General features: G+C 46.1%; 1 protein-coding gene across 5 annotated transcripts in view; it reads left to right on the forward strand.

Moving 5' to 3' along the window:
• GPATCH8 (G-patch domain containing 8) overlaps window positions 1-20,339 on the forward strand; it is a 53,686-nt gene continuing 33,347 nt past the window's right edge. For 2 of the 5 annotated variants that reach the window (XM_033079166.1, XM_033079163.1), the window contains exon 1: window positions 15,158-15,238. Coding sequence is in view for 1 of the 5 variants with exons in the window: in XM_033079162.1 (XP_032935053.1) it covers window positions 59-103; window positions 15,164-15,238 (120 nt within the window). In the remaining 4 variants the exon portion in view is untranslated. Of the gene's footprint in view, window positions 104-15,157; window positions 15,239-16,214; window positions 16,250-18,679; window positions 18,788-20,339 lie in introns of those variants that run through there. The other 3 variants (XM_033079162.1, XM_033079164.1, XM_033079165.1) reach the window with 3 other exon arrangements.

Raw genomic sequence — 20,339 nt, forward strand, 5'->3', positions numbered from 1 at the left:
GCGGGCGGTGCTGAGGGCGGAGGCGGCGGCGGCCGGAGCGGGGCCGGGCCGGCGCGAAATGGCGGACAGGTTCTCCCGCTTCAACGAGGACAGGGACTTCCAGGTACTTTCCTCGCGCCACTCCTCGCGGCCGCGGCCCCTGAGGCCGGGTTCCGCCGCCTTCACCCCCCACGCTCCCCCCCCCAACTGGGGCTTTGTGTGCAGGCCCGGCGCCGCGCCGCGGCGGGGAGCGGCACAGAGCGGAACGCGTGGGGCCGGGGTCGGCTGTCAAGATGACCCGCGGCAGGGGAGAGCGGCCCGGGCACGGGAGGCGGCGGGCGGTGTGTTGTGACGGCGGCGGCGGCGGCGAGGGGCCGACCCCGCGGCGGGACCGACGGGGGAAGACGGTGAGGGATCAACCCTCCACCAGTGATGGGACCGACCACCCCCCATGAGGGGTTGGGCCCCTCCCCGATGAGAGAGCTAAGCCCCCGATGAGGGTATCACCGATCCTCCGGTGAGGACTCGCATCACTCTCCCAAGGCCCGTCCGAACATCTGCCAGCGACCCCTTTTTCTGTGGGAAACGTCTCTTCCTTCTCACGCACGACCCCCCCGCCAAAACACCAGTATTTCATTGTAATTAACGCCACTGATGCTATTTAAAAGGGGGTTTAAATAAACAATGGGAAAATTAACGTTGACTCATTAAGCTTGAACAATGACATGTTGTTCTCTGACTTCAGCCTGAGAGAGTCTCGGGGTTAGAAAGGAAAACAAAAGGAGCGAGGATAACGCTGCTCGAGGAGAGCTGTGGATGAGCTGTTCTGTGGGTCCTTGTTTCAGGAGCTTGGCATTGGAATGGTGCTGTGCATCCTCACTCGGGCCTTTCACCCAAAGACCTCGGAGGGTTTTTATAATGTGGAGCTTGCGTAATTCTGCTTAATCTGGCATTAAGGTGCAGACTTGAAAGCAGTCAGGACATCCAGAAGTGACTAATTTGTTGCTTCTGGATGTTATAAGGAGTGCATAGTTCAAAAATTGTTACTAAGCTGTGTTAGAAACACACAAGAAAATAAATACCAGCGTGGTTGTGTACAATGTTGGCATTGCCTGCTCTGAGGATGGAGGCTTGGCTCCTTCCACAGCCCCAAACATGGACTAGTTTGCATCCTTCATTTCCTTCAATGAGGAAATGAATAATTAACACTGAAATAGTCTGATTTGGCTTTGAAGTTTGTGTTTCAGGAAGTGGAGTGAGCCAGATCTTGGGCTTGAAAACACGTATCTCGTAATTCTTTGGTAAGGGAGAGATGGGGAACCTAAACCAAGTCAGGTACTGTGGCTGTGCCCAGGGAATGGGTGAGCTCTGCAGTTATACCTACGTTTGCTTTTGGGTGTCCTTGTTCCTGTCCCTTTGTGGGGAAACCACATGGCAAGAAAAATAATTGTAGTGGCAAAACCTGTTAGTGTGTTGTGGCTCTGGGCACACAGGGGGAACTTGTGAAGTCAGGGAGGAAACTCGGCTCCATTACTGATCCTGAGATATTGGAAGCTGCTGAGTGTGCTTGGGGACAATAACTCAAGTCACAACCCTGTGTCTCCTTGACTTTAAAAAAGGGCACTGTTCTAAATTGGGATTTATCTGTGGTAAATACCAGACTTTCCTTGTCTTTCCCATAGACTAGAGTGAAAAATTAAAAGATAGGGTGTGATTTTATGGAAGGGTTACTGCTCTCTTCTCCCCTGCCTGAAAATATGTCAGGGAGAAGAGAGACATTTCACTTTATGTTAAAGCTTCCTGTGAGGGAAAAGTGGAATCGGTCCCCTGGGAAGAGCAGTTTGGAGCTGGTTGAGGCTGCGGAGGACTGAAGGTGAAAACAGTGAGCTATGGAAGAGATGATCCAAGGGGGACTGGGACAAGGTCATGCTGAATTTTGGGAGCTCAAGTGCCTGTGCGCCTAGTTCTGACAGCTGGGCAATCTAACAGTTTTTCCAAAGTATAGGAAGGTAATGGAGGTAAGCTTTTTGATGAAGAAGAAAGAAAAAATAAAGTTTGAAGTCCCTTTCAGAGAAGACTTGAATTTTCTCGTCTGTTTTGAGACAGAGATTGCTTGAGCTGTAACAGGGGTGTGGAATACAGGAAATGCTTGCTGTGCTGGGTATTTGCAGGGCTGCTGTGGCCATAAGTAAAAATACACCTGCCTGTGCCTCTGTAGAAAATACTGCTCTGCAAATATAGCAAAAACAGGAGTGTTTCTGTCGGTGTTAGGGATATCCTTTTCACACAGTTGTAGTTCTTTGGCAGGTGAAATTTCTGTCCTCGGAGCAGGTGTGACTCTAGATGTGATCCCATGTCCCTGCCAGGCTGGTGAGCCCCTGGATGCATGGCCAGAGGGAGACAGGCTCTAAAATTACACAGCTTGATCAGGGATGGATGCAGTGTGGGAAGGGAGGCTGTGGAGAGCTCTCAGATTTTGTTCTGGGGTGATCTGCTTGTGATCTCAAAGTGAAAAGATGTGGAGCAGTTTGGAGAGAGGAAGAGAAACAAAAGGTCGGCAGTAAAGAGCGTAGGTCAAAGGAACCTTTTAGCTCTTTGGAAGAAAGGCAAATATCTGGGGATTAGTGATGTGGCTAATGGAAAAGTCACTGGATGAGAAAAAGTGCATTTCAGAGTTCTCATTATTGTTATCAGCTGCTTTTCTGGAGAGAAGCTGGTAAGAGTCTGGATTTGGAGGATCAGTTTGGCAAGAGTGCAAGTTGAGCTCTGTAGGGAGGGGGGAGCTGGCAGTGCAGGGTTAGCAGAGGTGATCCTTGGGTTTCTGAGCTTCTGATATACTGGAGAAAAGTGGATTAAAGGTGAGAGCTGCTGGGAGCTGTTCTTCTCTCCCCTGTGCCTGACTGAAGAAAGATCAGTGCTGTCAGGGGAGGCAGGCATGGAAACATACAGCACTGCAGAAAAATCAGGAAGGACGGACCTAAATCAGCTGAGAAATATCCATCCATGGTCTGAAGTGCATGGGAAGGTGCTGAGGGGAGAAAGGTGGTTGGGCAGAGGGATCAGCTGAGACCTGAAGATGTAAGAGGGAGTGAGGGATCTTCTCCTAGCTGCAGCCACAGTGATGTGGTGGGCATGAAGAGAGCTGCAGAGGGACTGATGCTTCTCCAAGGGAGTTATAGAGAGCCCTGTGGAAAAGAGTGGCTTGTGTAAGAATAAGAAGGTCATATATCCCTGAGGATGATGATCTTAGTGTGGAGGGAGAGGAGAAAGATTGTATACACTGAAATTGTTTCAACTCCTCTCTCTGATAGTGGAAGGAACCTTGAAGCTGAAGGTGATTTGGAAGCTGAAATTGCAGAAGGAGTGGGAATGGCACTGGAGGATATCACTGCAGTGAGCTGATTATGCAGCCATTGTGTTTTTCCTCCTTGATTGTTGTGCTGTTGCTGTGCTCTGTAGCTTTAGAAGCCACACTAAAGGCTTAGATCCCCTTCCCTTTCTGCTTTAAGCTCTGAAACTTTAGAGAAACTTGGAAAGCCCCTGGTTTTGAGTGTCTTTTGCAGGTGCTGAACCTGAGGGCAGCTCCATAGAAAGGTCTTGAGCTGTGCTCTGCCTGTCATGGGGATCTTTCCCTTACCAGGCCAGCACTCGTTTGGGAGCCCTGGACCGGGAAATGGATTAGTGAGAAGGGGATATGCCTTACCTTCCTTCTCTTGCCTTGCTTCTAGGCTCTGCAATGGCAGGTGAAGTCTTGGGTGGCTCATCCAAATAAAGCCCAACTTTTTTCCATTTTCCATCCAAGAGAGGCTATTTTTGGATTTCTGACAAGCTTAGTTTTTGGGATGAAGCACTGGGGATCTTGTCTGTGACAGGCTGTCACTTGTGTATGCCCCCGTCCCCTAGACTGATGGGCTTCCCTGGTAAAGATAAGTGGGAACGACCATAACTTTGAGGAATTCTGAACAATACTGTAGATGATGCCAACAGAATATTGTAGCAGCATTAATAAAACCTGTATGCACATATGAAACTGCTGCAATAAGTAAATCTATATTTTTAGTGCTATTTTTGCATTTGCAGCGATTTCATTCTTCGGATCAGGTATGCAAACTGAAAGAATAAATATTGTGGATGTCTCTCTTGCTGAAATCCAGTGGAGCTCCCACTTACTCCCAGATGTTGAGAAAATGTTTTCTTGCTGCTTTTTTCTCCTTTTCATTGTTGAAGCAGAAATATTACCAACCATATGTGTCTATGTGTACAATAATTTCCTCTTCCTACGTACATTGCACTTACTGGCATCATTAGCCAGACGGAACACAGGCTGTTCTGTCTCTTGGTTTTTTGGTGTTGTGTAGTCTGTGCAATGGAATAACACTTCCACCCAGCAGGAAGAACCATGCCTGGTTTTCCCTGCTGGGTGGAAGTGTGACCAGTCTGAATCTCAGCTCGGGTTTTCCTGCTAATTCCAAGAAGATAGGTTTTTTTTTTCCGTTTCCCTCCACAAAGGATTTGAGGAGCTAAGCCAGCACATCGCTGTGCTTCTGGCCCTGCCTGCTTCTAGCAGGTTGAGCTGAGCGCTGCTGGCAGGGGGATTTTATGCTTTTTAATTGGCAGAATGTCAGGGATAAGTTCTGTTCCCAAGCAGCTTAGGCAGCGCTTTACTGGACAGCTGGGCCAGCAGCGTGGAGGTTTAGAATCCATCTGCAATGAGTGCGGCCATGGCTGCAGCTTCACTTCTCTTCCCAGGTGCTGCCTAAGGGAAGTGCATTTGATTTTTGTGTCCTTCAGCAGGCCCAGCTGCTCGGGGTGATGTGGCACTGGGAGCTGATGCCTGTGCTCTGCGCTGCAGAGAGATAAAGAGGGTCATTTTCTCTGCCTGCCTTTACTAATTGGGGAAAGAAAAACTTAATGTGGGGGAAGGAGGGTTGGAATCTCTGCAAAATCTGTTACGCTGAGCTTTCAACTGATCCAAGGTCCTGGGGTGTGAGTTTGCCTTTGGCTGTAGTAGCTGCAAGCAGTCAGGAGGCAGCCTGTGCATTTTCTATGGAGTGTTTTCTAACTGAAGAATTAATCTGAGATTTTTAGAAGATCTATTAGAATTGTTTAGAGTTCTTAATTTGTCATTCAGTTCAGGTTGTATTTCTGGTGTGGGCCCAGCACAGGAAGAATGCCGCTCTTACCTCCTTGACGCAGGACATTCTGACCTCTCAGTTGAGCAAAGCAGGAACAGCAGACCTGTGACTGATTTTTTTTTAACCTCCCTGTGTGAACCAGGAGTAGGGGAGAAGACTGGGGGAAAATGCATTTTAAACTAGATCAAGTAGTTTTGGTTCCAGTTTTAGAACATCACAGTAGAGTCTGAAGTTTGGTGTGGATTTCTGGGATTCACGTGGTGAGGTAATTTTATATAGACCTTTCCTGTCTCAGTTGTGCCTTCCCCCAGTCTGTGTTGTGACTTCTCTCCTACAGTGATGTTCTCCATTGCCGAGGCTGAGAGAATGGGAAAGGAAACACTTTATATCCTTCAGTCCCACAAGCTATGGCTGAGCTACCTCAACTTCTTCTGAGTCACCCCCTCTAAGAGAAAACCCACCCCTCTAAGCAGGCTCCTGCCACCTGCTGTGTGGGAATGTGGAGTTCATCTGATAAAAAGCACTGCTGTAGTTGTAGGGCAGCACTTCCTCAGTTGTCAGAAGCTTTTCTCTTATGACATGGTTTTAAACCTGTAGTAATTCTTGCTACTTTCTCCCTTCAGGCAGCTCTGTGGGCAGTTAATTTGAGATTTTGGCCATTCACAGTTTTAAAGCCAGAAGTTAATATTAGGATCCAGGTACCGCTTAGGTTTCAGTTCCCATTGTTTGCCCCAGTTCTGGGTCGACGAGTTTGTGTTTGGCTGTAGTATCTCTCACTTGAAGACAGCTGGTGATGGGGGGAACATTTTCCTTTGTAGATGCTTCTGGTAGTTCAGCCATTGAAATCTTCATTTTCCTTAATTTTTCTTCTAGATTTTCTTCATTTTCAGCATTTACCTGAGCTTTATGTCCTCCCTTTGTGTTGTTACAACTTTCTGCATCCTAAATTGTTCACACTTGTCATTGGAAAACTTGCTCAGAGGAGTCGAGAGCAGACTCTTACCTGGTATAACATACTGAGATAAACATCTGTTTACTGGGTTTTTTTCCGTGTTTGCTGTTCCTTTTTTTGCATACCCTTGGACTGTATTTTTATGCTTTCTACTACCATGTTGCATGAGGAGGTTTTAAGTGGGATTTCTCAGCCTGCTGGGTGCAGCCCTGTGCTGTGGCTGTGTTTGTACAGGGCTCTGTGAAAGCAGACGTGGTGTTGGGGAGTTGAAGCCACTCTTACACGGGTTGGGTTGCTCTGCACAAACACGTCCTCAGTGTTGCTCGCTCTTTGTTGGGCTGCCTGATCTGCAAACTGAGCTGGCAGGTGCTCTCTTTCCTCTGGTCCTTGGTAACAGTATTGAATGGAGTTTGAATCCTGTTAATGTGCTCCTGGGGGAGATTTTCTGTGAGATTTTGGTTTAGAAACAATTCTTTATTAAGTCTGACACCGCAGTAAGAAAGAAAAGGCAGATAATATTATGGAAGCTTGGAAGTTCATAGTGATAAATAGATTACACCCTGAATATTACATGATTAGCACCCTGTCCCACCAGAGTGGTTTCTCTTTGCTTTGTTTTGTCTGCTGTGGTCACACATGGGAGGAAAGGGGTGGCATCCAGAGGGACATGGACAGGCTGGAGGGGTTGGTCGGTGTGAACCTCATGAAGTTCAGCAAGGGCAAGTGCACAGTCCTGCACCTGGGTCACATCAATTCCAAGCACAAATCCATGCTGGGGGAGAATGGATTGAAATGAGAAGTTCAGTGACTCAGCCATGTGTGCTGGCAGTCCAGGAACCAACTGTGGGCAGCTGATGAGGGGGGAATTCTGCCCTGCTCAGGTGAGACCTCACCTGCAGAGCTGCCTCCAACCCTGGAGTCCCAGCACAGGAAGGACCTGGAGCTGCTGGAGTGAGTCCAGAGGAGGCCACGGAAATGCTCTGAGGGCTGGAGCCCCTCTGCTCTGGAGCCAGCCTGGGAGAGCAGGGAGTGTTCACTGGGAGAAGAGGAGGCTCCAGGGAAACCTCAGAGCCCCTTCCAGTGCCTAAAGGGGCTGCTGGAGAGCGACTTTGGACAAGGGACGGAGGGACAGGACAAGGGGAAATGGCTTCCCATTGACAAAGAGCAGCGTTAGGTGAAATACTGGGAACGAATTCTTCCCTGAGAGGATGGTGAGGGTGCCCAGAGAAGCTGAGACTGCCCCATCCCTGGAAGTGTCCAAGACCAGGTGGAGCATTCTGGGATAGTGGAAGGTGTCCTGTCTATCCCCTGCAGGGGATGGAACAAGATCATCTTGAAGGTCTTTCCCCACCCAACCGCTTCCAGGATTCTTTGGTTGTTTGAAGGTCCTGGTTAGCCATGAAAATGTAGAAGCAGCAACTTCTGCATCAAGGCACTTTAGAAGTGGCCAAGAGAAAATTGGGTGAGTGAGGCCAGTGCTGGCTCTTAGGTAGAGTTTGCTGAAGACTGCACAGCATCCCTTGTGTGCTGGAACAGATCCACAGCTGGTGTTGGTCCGGCAGAAGGAATCTGAAAGACGTGTAATTGTTCTTGTTTGGTGCCAAAGTATGCAAAGCAGAGACCTGCCTCTGGCTCCCACTCCTTGTGTGGTACAAGCTGTTTATCTCTGAACTGTAGAACATGTTTTTATTTGGACAGCTCTTAGTGGGTATTTATATGCACGTTTTCCTGGTTTAAACTTCTTGACCTGTGACTAGTCTTAAATATGTTCTGCTGAGTGGGTTTTCAGTGTTTTTGGACTTAGCAGGAAGAATTTTGTCGAAATTAATTTTTAGTTTGGTAAACAAAAGGTGCCATCAGCTTCTCAATGCGCAATTCCAAGGTACTTCTTTCAAACCTTGCCAATTTAAATTCATCTCTGAGTCTCAAGTGATTGCTTTTGTTGTATTGACTTGAGAGGACTTTCCTGTTAAGTACTCTCAGAATAATTGATGTGTGTGTCTGCTGAAAATGAGGTTTTGCTGCAGCTTTCACAAGATGTTGACTGTAAATATTCAGCTGTTTCTAGGGGTGTGCAGACATGCCATGTCCGTGCTTCCCACTGGTATTGCAGGGAAAGGTCTGGGAAACTGATTCCTAACATGTGGACGGTGGTGAGAACATGTTTGGGAATACTTTACCTCTGTGTTGCTGGGAAAGAATCTGTGGGTTTTCTTTTTTTTTGTGTCTTTACAGACACTACAGGGAAACACAGGAAAAAGGATGGTTTTGTTCTGGGAAGCATTAACAAAGGCTTTTCAGGTGCCAATACACAGTTGCTTTTGTATTGCTTTTTATAGCTTTGAGAACCCGTGTGGCCTTTAAAATTATCTAAGAAAGTTTCCAGGATTGGATGGAACCATCTCCTAGGTGTATGCTGGTCTTAAAAATATGTTTTTTTCTGGGTGCATCATAAATACTCAAAGAACACTGTAAGCTACTCTTTCCTGGAGTTGTTTTTGAGTTCTTTGGATGCATTTCTAAACATCAACATGGTTGTCTGCATCAATTACGTTTTGGAGCCCTTCCATGGTATAGAGTCATCAGACCCTGCCGAGCTGCAAAGGGCAGCATGAATTACTGCTGTGATCTGCAGTCAGCGTGCAAAGGGAGGTGTGGATCTTGCAGAGGTATTAGAAACCCGTCACATTTTGATTGTGTGTAATAAACACAACCATCAGTCATGGGGAGCTGCATTTGGGTTTGAACACCTTCCCCACTGGTCTTGGCTGAAATTCGCTGTAAGGTCGATGGTGATGTTGGTGATAGGGCCCCACAAATAAATCAGAGCATGGCAGACCTTGGCACTTGTACCTCTTGTATCTCATCCATGCCTGGAATGAGTTTTTATCCTGCCTGTCCCAGATGTGCCACTGCAGGTGGTGCGTGTCTCATCCTCAGGCCACGTGCAGAGAAGTGAAACCAGCATGTCTGGAAACAGCTACCTGAGCTGGAAAGGTTTGTCAAAAGAGAATTAAATGCAAAATGAGATGTGTCCATGGTGGCTTGCTGAAATTCCTGGTCTTGGGTTCAGGCAAGAGGCTGGTGCTCCATCAGCAGAGTGATTCTTGAGCTTCCTGGCTACTGTGCTGGTGCTGGACAGCATTCACCCAGGTGTCGTGGATGTGGAATGTTTGCAAGAGTGCTGGGTGCCAGCTTTGGGAAAAGTGGGTGGATGTGAGGGTGCCTTATCCATCTGAAGATTTTGTAACTGCTCCATCTCCTTTAAAAGAGAAAATATCAATTTTTACAGGCTGTTTGCTTCTGGAATCAGAGGGGTTTTTCCCCTGCTCTGTGGGGGTGCTGGGTGCGTGCAGGGAGGGAGGATTTGGTAAGATGGCATTTGCTCCCTTGTGCTCAGATGCTGCTCCAGTTCCCCATGCTCAGACCTTGCATCTGTGTTGACCCGTCCCGGGAGGGCTGCAGGAAATGTCAGCTGTGCTTCCCAGCCGCGAGAGCAAAACATTCTGGGATCTGCAGCTCACGTGGCCTACCCTGGCTTTAGCCACACTAGAAAATGGCATTTTTTGGGAGGACTCATTTCTGGGTTTGGATATTCCTGTGTCTCAGCTGCTGTTCTCAACCTAATGCCTTCAGGGCTTTTGGGAGTGGGTAGTGGGCTTATTTAAATACTTTCAAGTGATACTTGTGGGTAACAACCCTGGATTTTATGGCATGACATGATATTTTTGGAGTTTAAGATTTATTGATTGAATTTATGGATAAATAGAATATGAAGAAGTGGTGCTGATTTGCTTTAGTGTTTTAAAATTTTATTAGGCAAATGCAATATAAATGTGATTTTTTTGAGTCTTTTTCTGGTACTCTTCTACCATAAAACTAATTTTTAAATATCTAAGGAGCACACTGCACTCATTTTCAAGTGCAGTTAAGCAGTCATGATCGTGCTGTGCTCTTTTCCAGTGCATTTAAGAAATAATAACAGTGAGTATAGTAAGGCTTTTCTGCAAAATTGCTTTCTTTAGATTGTTATTGGCGTGGTCTCACAAAGCAGCGTTTCTGAGTGCCTTCCTGAGCCAGTCCTGAAATGCAGTAGGGACGTAAATAGATTGTTACTGCTGTGGTGTCTCAGCAGCTGCATTCTGCCCATTCCCTCCCTAGCTGCTTTAATGCTCCCAGCAGAGCTGCAGGGTTTTATGCCAGAATCTTTTCCTGTTTTGCTCCGTTCACAGCGTTGAAGGTGGTGTCCCTGTGGTTGGAGCAGGCAGTGTTTTCCAATCCTAGGCTCTTGCTAACTGCCTTGTGTTGAGCTTATAACTCACCTTATCCTCTCTGGTCTTAGTAACACCAGGCTGGTGTGCTGGTGCTCTGCTGGAGCAGCAGCCCAAGGACAGCTGAGTGGAGGCGTCCTGAAAGGATCCGCCACGCTCTGGCTCCATTGTCCTGCTCCTTTGTGTCCCGCTGCGTGTCCCCAGCTGCTGGGCTGCAGGCTGCCACATTTTCTTTGGGTATAATACATGGATAACTTAGGGCTGTTCATCAAAGAAACCACTCATTCCCATCAGGAATGGACACTATATGGAATGTGTTCTACATGCTGACATCTTAATATGCTCTGTGCTCGGGTGGATTGCACAGAGCAGTCCAGTAATTAATATCCAGGGAGTTCTAATGGGCTTAAAGCAGTTGAAGTGACTCATCCTTATTTTGTCATTGTGTTGGTGGTGTTTTAGGTGACTTAGAAGTGCAGGCAGTGCTCATGACCCAGCTCTGGTTTTGGATACACCCTTTAGGGTGTGAGAAGGAAGGAGAGAGCATGTTTTCTTCTGCTTGTCACTGTTAAGATGCTGTTAAAGGGTTCCCTCTCTCGGTGATTTCTGTCTGTATGTCCTATGTAACCCACCTTCCTGAAGAGGTGCTTCATGTAGAGGAGAGAGTGAATTCTGTGGTACTAAACTGTGATAAATGGGCTTTAATTAACAATTCATTTCACTTACATTGGGTGATTTATTGGGAACAGTTCTTGCCACTAAGGATTTTGGGATGAAAGTGTAATGAAGTTCTTAAATTTTATTTTATGATGCTGGCTGGGTTTGGTTTCACTGTCACAATGTTTGGGACCTTGTAAGTAGGAAAGAAGCAGCAATCTCTTTCCCTGAGCTGTTAACTTGAATTGTCCCAGGAAATGCAGTAACTCCACTGGGTATGATCTGGGACAAAATGGCATTTGTTTTGCCAGGGCTCCGAAGTATTTACAGTCCAAAAAAGGGAGAACAAAAGTTGAAATCCTGCATGGAGGCAGCTTTTGTTGGTTGATCTTTCAAATACCATATTCAGTGTGTGAGGCCTCTAAGAAGGTTTGACCAAGAGCTTCGAGCAAAGATTAAACAATGGGAAAGTGGAGGAGAGAGCAGAGAACATATGACTGTGAGTAAGCAGAGAGCATAGAGAGCCAAAGTTCAGATGCTATTACACAAAAATTACAGGGCGCAAACGTGTTGGCTCCTGGAGGTGAATGCACAACGAAGCCAAGTGGTGTGTGTGGTGTGTGAGGAGTGTTTGCATGCTGGAGGCTTGTCCTTGCTTCTCATGAAATAGGAAAATATATTGACTTTCAGTGTGGTTATAGGGAAGCACCAGTGTCAGAGCACTTAATGTAGCACAAAGTGAGAGCGTTAAATGCTGCTTAAGTAGAAGCCTCTCATCTTACTTGCTCTGCTGTTCCAGGGTGGGTGGAGAAGTGTCTGTGAGAAAGGGACAGTGCAGCACATCTTGTTTCACAAAGCAGAAGTGAGAGACCCTGATACAAGCAGCTGTAAAATGGAGGGGCAGAGGATGAGGGGGAGGAGAGTGCTGCGGTCAGCCCCAAAATCCTTGTCCACAGGAGCAGATGGAATCTTTGCCATTAGCTCCCAGTGCTGGGAATTTACTGCATCTCTGTGACAGTCATACAGGAACAAGGTTTGGGAATCGGTTTTGAGTAGTCCTGGGTTTAATGCAGCTGTTATTTCATGCCCTAGTGTCCATGGGGTTGAATCCAAGGAATTGAATCCTTCTTTTCACATAAAAGTTTCCTCTGAAGTGGGAAGCATCCCTCAAGTCTGCAGAAGACACGCTTCAAAATCATACTGAAATGTGGTCAGTGCTTGGGGTTTGTGTTTGCCAGAAATGTGTTCTCAACAGATCCAGCACTTAGGGTTTAATTAATTGTTGGATTTAAGTCTTAAAGTATTTTGTGTTCTTCTGATTCATTGTCTTAAGGTACAGCAAAACAGAAATTATTTATGGATCCATTTGATGTACCAGGTTGCAGGATTGGAAAAGAGGGAAACAGGTGGAGTTCCCCTCAATTTATTCCTTAGCCAGTTTCAGGGATGAAGAAGCAGCCTCCAGCTGCCTCCAGCTCCAAAAGGCATGAGATCACCATGAAGGCAAGCAGCATTGTTGTGGCCATAGCCATAGAACCATTTTTCTCTTACCTGAGTAAACATCACTGGCCTGAACCCCCATAAATCCAACCTCACAATAACCACTGGATTGTCTGCTTGCCTTTTTCCAGGATGAGCTGCTTTATGGTGGAAGGGAATTTTCCCTCCATCATTTATTCTAAATATTGATAAATAAAGAACAGTCTTTGTGATGTGTATTGATTTCAGCTCCGTTTGGACACTTTGTTATTTTGAAGCCTTGAATTTCCAAGCCTGGAACACCCTCTGGACCCAGGAGCAGGCTGGCAGCATTCCCAAGGGGCCTTGTTCACTGTGCTCCATGGCCTTTTTATGCCCAGGACTTCCAGCTGACAGGCAGCACCTGCCTCTCTGGGAAGCTCCAGTTTTAGTATTGCAGCTGTTTGGACCAGGAACAAGTAACGATCAAGTATGTAATAAACCCCAAAGAATATGAATATATAAAATAGCCCCCAAAATGAGTGAGTAGTCATGGGATCACCAGAACATAAAGGCTTTATTTGCTCTCTGATTCTTTGGCCGAGGCACAGGGAGTGCTCAGCCTTTTGCATAGTTTCAGGGAGGAGATGTTGTTTTAAGCACCGAAAAAATGACTTGTGAAGCTTCAGAACAGCAAGGCGTGCTGCCCTCGAACTGGGATTGACCCTTGCCTTGGTAAAAACAGCTTTCAGTGCCTTGGCAGGCAGCCCACCAGAGGAGCTGGGGAGTGGGCAGGAGTATTTAGCTGTTGCAGGTAGGTAATTTAGTGGTGTGTGCTGAACTCCCTGCAGGCAGCGGGTGAAATGAGGCGCAGGGACGTGTCTGGGTTTGTGCTGAGAGGGTTTCAGCTGTTGGTTAACTGAACACTATGTGTGTTTAATGTTTTAATAGATGAAATTTAGCAGTGTGTTTTTGCCAGTGTTGGCAGAATGTGCACTCCTGTCTGCTCTGGTTCTCATGTGCAGTATTTTTTGGAAGGCTGGCCTGCCACTGAGGCAGGTTTTTGGTGTGGGCTGCTCCTCACACAACTCTGTGCCATCCACACTGCGCTGTCTCTGAGCCTTGTTGTTAGCCTTCCAAAGCAGCTCAATGACTGCTTGTGCATAGCAAGTTTGCCTTCAACTTGCTCCTTGAAAACTGTCCAAAAAAAAAAGAAAAAGAGTGGGAGTGGATTGCTGCCTGCAGATTAAACCCCACATTCACTCTAGAGAGGCCATGGGAAAGACGATGCCTGGGAGCAAAGCATGGCCGGGGTGAATTCACCACCAGGGCCTGCAGATGATGGATGGGCTGGAAGCTGGGGCGCCAGTATCAAAGCACCTTCTCTTGGCACCAGGTTTTAGTCAAGATGTTCCCTTGCAGATTTGCATTGCTGCATAGGAACACTCCTTCCAGAGGATTTTTAGAGGCTGGTGCCTGACTTGTAATATTCCAACCGTCAGTCTGTTACAACTGCAGTTTGCTCTTTGGTGTACTGGCTTCCATTAAAATTCTTGCAGAAGGAGAAGTTGGTATTGGTGGAAGGAGGAGGGTGACAATATGTTTCTCTTTGGCAGCAGTGCTGCGTGTTCCTGCTCCAAGGGATTGTGGAGCTGGGATGCAAATAGAACCTGCCAGGGGTTTGGTGTGCACAGAGCAGCCAGAGGTTCCAGTGGCATTGCAGGACCTGGGAGTGTAGGAGCGCCCACTGAAACCACCCCCTTCAGTGGCTTTTGGTCTCATCCCAGCTGCAGGAATCTCACTTCTGCTTCTGAGTTTGCAGCTGGAAGGTCTGAGTGTTTGCTTTCTAGGTCTGTGCTAGTGACGGTGGATGTGTTGCATCATGGGCCTATTGAACAACAAGAAGTGGTTTACCATGTTTGAAATCTCAGAATTTGAGGTTTCAGAAACCTCAAATTATGGCAAAGCTGCAGTGGAGGTGTTTTGTTTTTTTTTTCCTGAAATGGCCCTTCACTGGTGTGTTCCAGCACCAACACTTGTTCTGGAGAAGGAGATTGCCATTGCCTTCCTAGCTCAGGAACCTGCCTGCTCAGTATTCACCCAAAAACGTGGGAAGATGTAGTTTTTCCAAGGGGTTGGGGGTCATCTGGCAGGGGGACTGCTTGGGGTCAGGACTAAAGGCTGTGGTGTGTTGAGGGATCACTTCCATGGACAGATCACTGTTCAGATTTGTGGGAAAGGCTGCTCCACACCATGGACCAACACTGTGGGCACAGGGACAGGCTTCCTTTGATACCACTGTGGGGTTTTGTTCGCTTAAGGTGTGTGAAATCACATGTATCCCTCAAGCAAATTCCTGGTGCAGGGACATCCATTCCTGCTGCTCCTTGTTGTGTGTGGTTCCCATGCTGACACTGGTGTGTATGCTCAGTGTTTTCATAGACTTTCTAAGGGGAAAAAATCTAGAAGTATTGTCATTGTAAATGTCTGGTATTTTTCCAGCTTTAATAGTTAATGATTGTCATCAAATTGACTTAGTTTTTAGGGTTTTTTTGTCCTTATAGCTGATACACTATATTGAGCCTGTTTTGACTAAGTTAATTTGTTAGCAAAATGATATGAAATATAACACTGTAACCAAACCTGTCTGGACACTAAACTGTTGGAAGTGTGTGCTGTACTGTGGAGCTGACCCTGGTTTTCTCTTGCAGGGCAATCACTTTGATCAGTATGAAGAGGGGCACCTGGAGATAGAACAGGCATCTCTAGACAAGCCCATCGAATCGGTAAGGCCCCCCCTGATCAGCATCGTTCCCCCCGGATTAGGCCGTGCTCGGATGGTCCTTGATGTGAATGCAGTCAAATCTGATAGCAGTGGGCACCTTGTTGGCCATCAGGGGTAATTGGAGGTAAACTGCATGCTGACCTTAAGTGGGCCTGGGATTTAATCTTGAAGTAGTCCTAAAATTAAAACCTGAAATTTGAGTTCAACATGATATTTCAGGAATTATTTAAAATAATATATTCATTCATAGGTATTTATTTTTTTATATTTTTCTTTGAAGAATCAGTTTAATTTAAATGTGAATCTGATGAAATAGTACAGTAAAATACATTTTGATCCTTTTTAGTTTGTATTTTTGGAAAAGTACCACTATATTTAAAGTGTTAGAATGACATCTGGCAGTATGGAAAGAGGCACCAGTGTTAGTCCAGCAGTACTTCCCCATAGAGCTGAAACTGCCCTGAGCCTTTCTCTAAAGTTGCTTTACCTTGAGTTAGGTGTGAAGACTCCTGCTGTAAGAGGGGGGCAAAAGTAGACTTTGTTCAGTTTTAAATTTTTAAACTTTTTGGAGCTTTTTAATTTTTCTCTTTGCAAAGCACCTTCTACTGGTTTTAGGCACAACAGCTTGTTCAGCCTAAACTGGACCCATGTTTGGCATTTAGCTTTAGCTAAATTTAATTTGCAGTTTCCTTCAGAAACAAAAAAATTTGTAGTGAATAATCAAGGGACACTTAGTGGTATTCTGATTAAATCTAGATTTTTGTTAAGAAAGTGCTTGTCAAGTGTTGCTTTTGCCTGTTAATTGAAGTTCTGTTGAAGTTCTCCACTTTAATCAGCCCCTAGAAGTACCAGCGTTAGCCAAAGCCCACTATATATTTTTGTTGGTGTGTAGGTTGGTGTTGTGTGTGTTTGTGTGCGTGTTAGATGTTTACCAAAAATTTACACAACTTGGGGTGTTCGACATTTTTCTTCCGCAGCAGTTGGCCCATATTAGCTAAGCAGCCATGATCTGGTTTGTATTGCACGGTCTGCCTTTTTTAATTTCTTCTCTAGGGTTTCCTTTCCCCTTCTTATTTCTGTTCTTCTGGTCCAGTGAACACTGCATATAGTACCTACTGTCTTAATGTGCTGGCATGATGCTAGATTTAGGCATGGCAGTAATTGATGACGCATGAGATAATGCTGCAGAGATGGGAATTGGTATTCACTGTTCTCCTGAATACTTCAGTCTCACCTTGGGACACGGGGATTTGAATTAAAATGCCAAGCTGGATGGAAATATAATGGGAAATACGTGTTGGTAGCCTACGCTGGACCACACTGGAAATTAGCATTTCAAAATAATTCAAATGCTGCTTACAGACTAGACTGGTTACCTGATTTCCAAAAGTGCTTTCCCAAAGAGAGGAATAGAAGAGGTCGCAGATTACATCTCTGGTGTTCCAGAGGGAACTATGCCTATGGAAGTGTGAAAAGCATGAGCAGGTACCCTGGGCCCACGTGGGCTCGCCATGCAGCTCTCATCATCCACAGGAGTAATGCTTTGTGCAGTTTGATTAATGCTGAACTGCAGCAGAAAAAACAAGTTAAATTATGGCTTTAATATTTTATTCATGTATGCCTCTCACCATCCAAATGTCAGGACATTTTTAATCTTTTACAACTCCTTGGTAGGTACAGTTAAATCTCATTGAAAATGGCTGGATGAAGAGGAGAAGAGAATGTCTTGTTTTGGGAGGAGAAAGAGTTAAAACCTCAAATTGTTTCAAATCAAGTTTGTTCCACTCTTTTTTCTGAAATAAGAGAATCACAGAATCATTAAGGTTGGAAAAGCCCTCTAAGCTCATTGAGTCCAGCCAGTCCTGCAGCACTGCCAAGGCCTCCCCTAACCTGTGTCCCCAGATGCCACATCCCCATGGCCTGTGAACCTTTCCAGGGATGGTGACTCCAACACTTGCCAGGGCAGCTGTGCCAGTGTCCATCCCAGGATTTCAAAGCTGTGGCTGCTGCACAGGATGGGGTTTTGGCCTCCTGAACAAGCATCGTGTCAGAAATTGCAGTCAGAAACAAACTGGTCGCTTCTGAGGTTTCATATGGTCCTTGTAAAAATACACTGTTGATTCTTAAACTCCCTATCTGGGAAGCAAGAATTACTTTGTTGTGTTTCCTGTCACCTGTGGAGGTGATTTTGCTTCCACACTACTAATGATCAGTGTTCTCTTTGAATTGGCAAATTATACACATTACCAGAAGGGACAGTGGGGCATCTGTCCTGCAAGATATTTCACAGGAAAGGAGTGTTCCTTCTGCTTTGTTAGTGGTTTTTTTTTTTTTTTCTGTTTTATGCTGTTTGCTCACCTAGAACCAAAATTGAGAGGGAAGGAGGAAAGGCAAATCTGTGTTTTAGAACTACCACACATCTAAGTATTTTCAATATTAACAAATTGGGTTTTAATCCTTAACAAGTTCTCTGTTAGCAATCCAACTGGCCTTTTCCAAGGAATCTGCTCAGAGTCATGAGTGAGCCTGTGCTTCATGGTAGGGAAGCAGTTTGGGTGATGAACATCCTGTATCTATAACAGTGGTAGATCAAAGCCCTTCCCAGTTCAAATGTCATTCTTCAGAACGAAGAGTGCATTAAGTATATTCTCATAAATGTGCTCCTTGCAGCTTCCCACATCTTAGGGACAGGAAGGTGCTCCAAAGCCTGAGGGTGTTCACAGATGGGGGTAGGGTTTCCTGTGCCATGTCCCTGTGACAGGCCCCACTGATGTAACATCCATCTCTGCAGCATTATCTGTTGAGAGGTGCTGACTGTACTGCTACAGCATGCAACTCAAAGGTGGCTGGAAAAATAGGTTTGGGAGTCTACAGATCATTACAATTGTTGAAATGTGTCCTCAATTAGCCTACTGGTGGTGGTGTTCCTGTGCAAATCCTGCTGTGTACAACTTGTTTAGGCCAAAGATGTCTGGACTGAAACATGCAACTCTAACCAGAGTACATTTATGGAAAACAGAGCTTCCAGGAGCTAGAGATGGACGTGGCCTGAATGAGTACCAGCTGTTTTCCATTACTAAATTGGAGAAAGTATTTCATATCAATGAACTCTTCAGAGCTACAAATGCTAATATTTTTTTCCCCCCCTACAACATTTTTTCTTGTTGTGCTTTGAAAGATGCTGCACTTACACTGGCTGTTCATGTCAGTACAATCACTGGTGTCCTTGAAAAATCGGAGCATTTCACCCTTTTTTCTAAATTTAAGAAGCTGCATGCATTTGTTTTGGGGCATTTTGAGTGCACTGAGTTCAGGTACTTGAACGGGAAGTCACAAATTATTGCAGCTTTAATAGAATCCAGATTTTCTTCACGTTAATTTCCTCATCTCTACTTGTTTATTGAATCTCTTTGCTGTGAATTCCTGGTTTTCCTCATCCCAGCAGTGCAGATGGAGTAGGAGACAGCAATAGAGCCTTAGAGCCCCCAAGAAGCAGCCCTGGCCCCCTGCAGGCACTGTCAGGGATCAACCCACGCCGTCACCACTGCAGGTTGGAGGCCAGACTGGGAATCACCCACTTACCCTGGAACTTGTTAGTTTGTCCTTGTCCTAACTAACAAATGTCCTTTCCCCCTCTCTCTAATGCTGCTCGGTGCCACGAGCAGCGCCTGGAGCCCCCCGTGTCAGGCTGCAGTCAGTGGTGCTTGGACACCAGGGGCTGTCACAGCCTGGCCGAGCCGGAGCCAGGGCTGTGGCACTGGAAATCTGTACGGATCTGTGGACTCCACTAGTTCCAAAGTGTCATTTGATGAGGCTGCTGATTTGACATTTAGCAGCAGCCATATGTGGACAGCGCTATAAATAATGTGCTTCTGGAAGCTGAATGGTGTAGCATTACTATTTGGCTTTTCTCTCTGGTCTTCATTGTGTCATCTGTAGTGAGCTCTAGGTTTTGTTTTGGGAATCTTTTCAACCCCTTGTTTGCATGGGTTCACCCAGTAGCATCCAATCCTTGCTTATAGATTCCTCCATACACAGTCAGCACAGCTTACAATCCACTCAAGAGAGGAATGGTTCCTTCCCATACTGGGATGAGTCATGGGATCATGGGGATCTCATGGAAAACCTGTGCTAGGCAAAACTGGTGGTGTGGATTACATCCCACAGGCATCATCAAAACCTTGGGCTTCTTCTAGCCATCTTTTAATTGTAAGCAATTGTTTTCTTCTATTGGCCAGGACCTTTATCAGAAATTTTTGCTGGGAATATCCTGCTCAGGAATTAGTGATCCCCATGGAAGGCAAGCAAAGGCATCTTGTCAGGGCACAGAATGGGGAACTGGGGAGGCCAGTTAGAGCTGGTGGAGCCTGGTCACTTGGGAAGAGGTTTTTCCAAAGCAGCTTACCCAGCTCTGTGAAGATCAGGACCCAAGGCCTTGCATTTCCTACCCCTTTGGAAGAGTTCTGCTTTGTCATTGGAGCAGAGCTCTCCATCAGTGCTGCCCAGCTCCAGAGCTGGCGTTGTCCCACCCAGAGCTGCCGAACCCTTCTCCCTTCTCTCCTTCATGGAGTGTCCCACAGCCTGTGCCCACATGGTCCAGGAGAGCTCCTGTGCTCACCCAAACACCTTTTGGGAGACTTACTTTGGCTGCCTCAATAATTTTTATTGTGGCTGTAATACAAGGAGCTCCCAAATGGCAGAGGAAGAAAGTGAGGAGACTCATACCAGCCCTCTGCTGAGAAATGAGGGGTGTCCTCCTAGGGCTGTGGTGTTTTCTGTGGATCACTGCAGCTCCTCTGTGGGAAAACTGCTGCAGTGTGAGCATAGTCTGTTCAAAAGGAATGACAGCTCTTGACATGTGCAGGAAGTTCGCTGTGAAAAGCCCTATCTTTTCTGTGTAAAAGTAGCTGTACTTTTACAGAACTTTCACTTAAAAATGCACTTTAAAATAAAAGCTGTCTGCTGTTGCAACATTTGTTGTCCCGTATCACATTTTGTTTTCAATATCCCTGGCTACTCCCTAGGCTCTGCAGACAGTCTCTCACGTGGGATCAAGCTAACCTGGCCTTCCATAATTTAATTTTTAGGGCAGCATTTGCACT

This window comes from Catharus ustulatus, chromosome 23, assembly GCF_009819885.2.
Source record: "Catharus ustulatus isolate bCatUst1 chromosome 23, bCatUst1.pri.v2, whole genome shotgun sequence".
Classification (NCBI taxonomy): domain Eukaryota; kingdom Metazoa; phylum Chordata; class Aves; order Passeriformes; family Turdidae; genus Catharus; species Catharus ustulatus.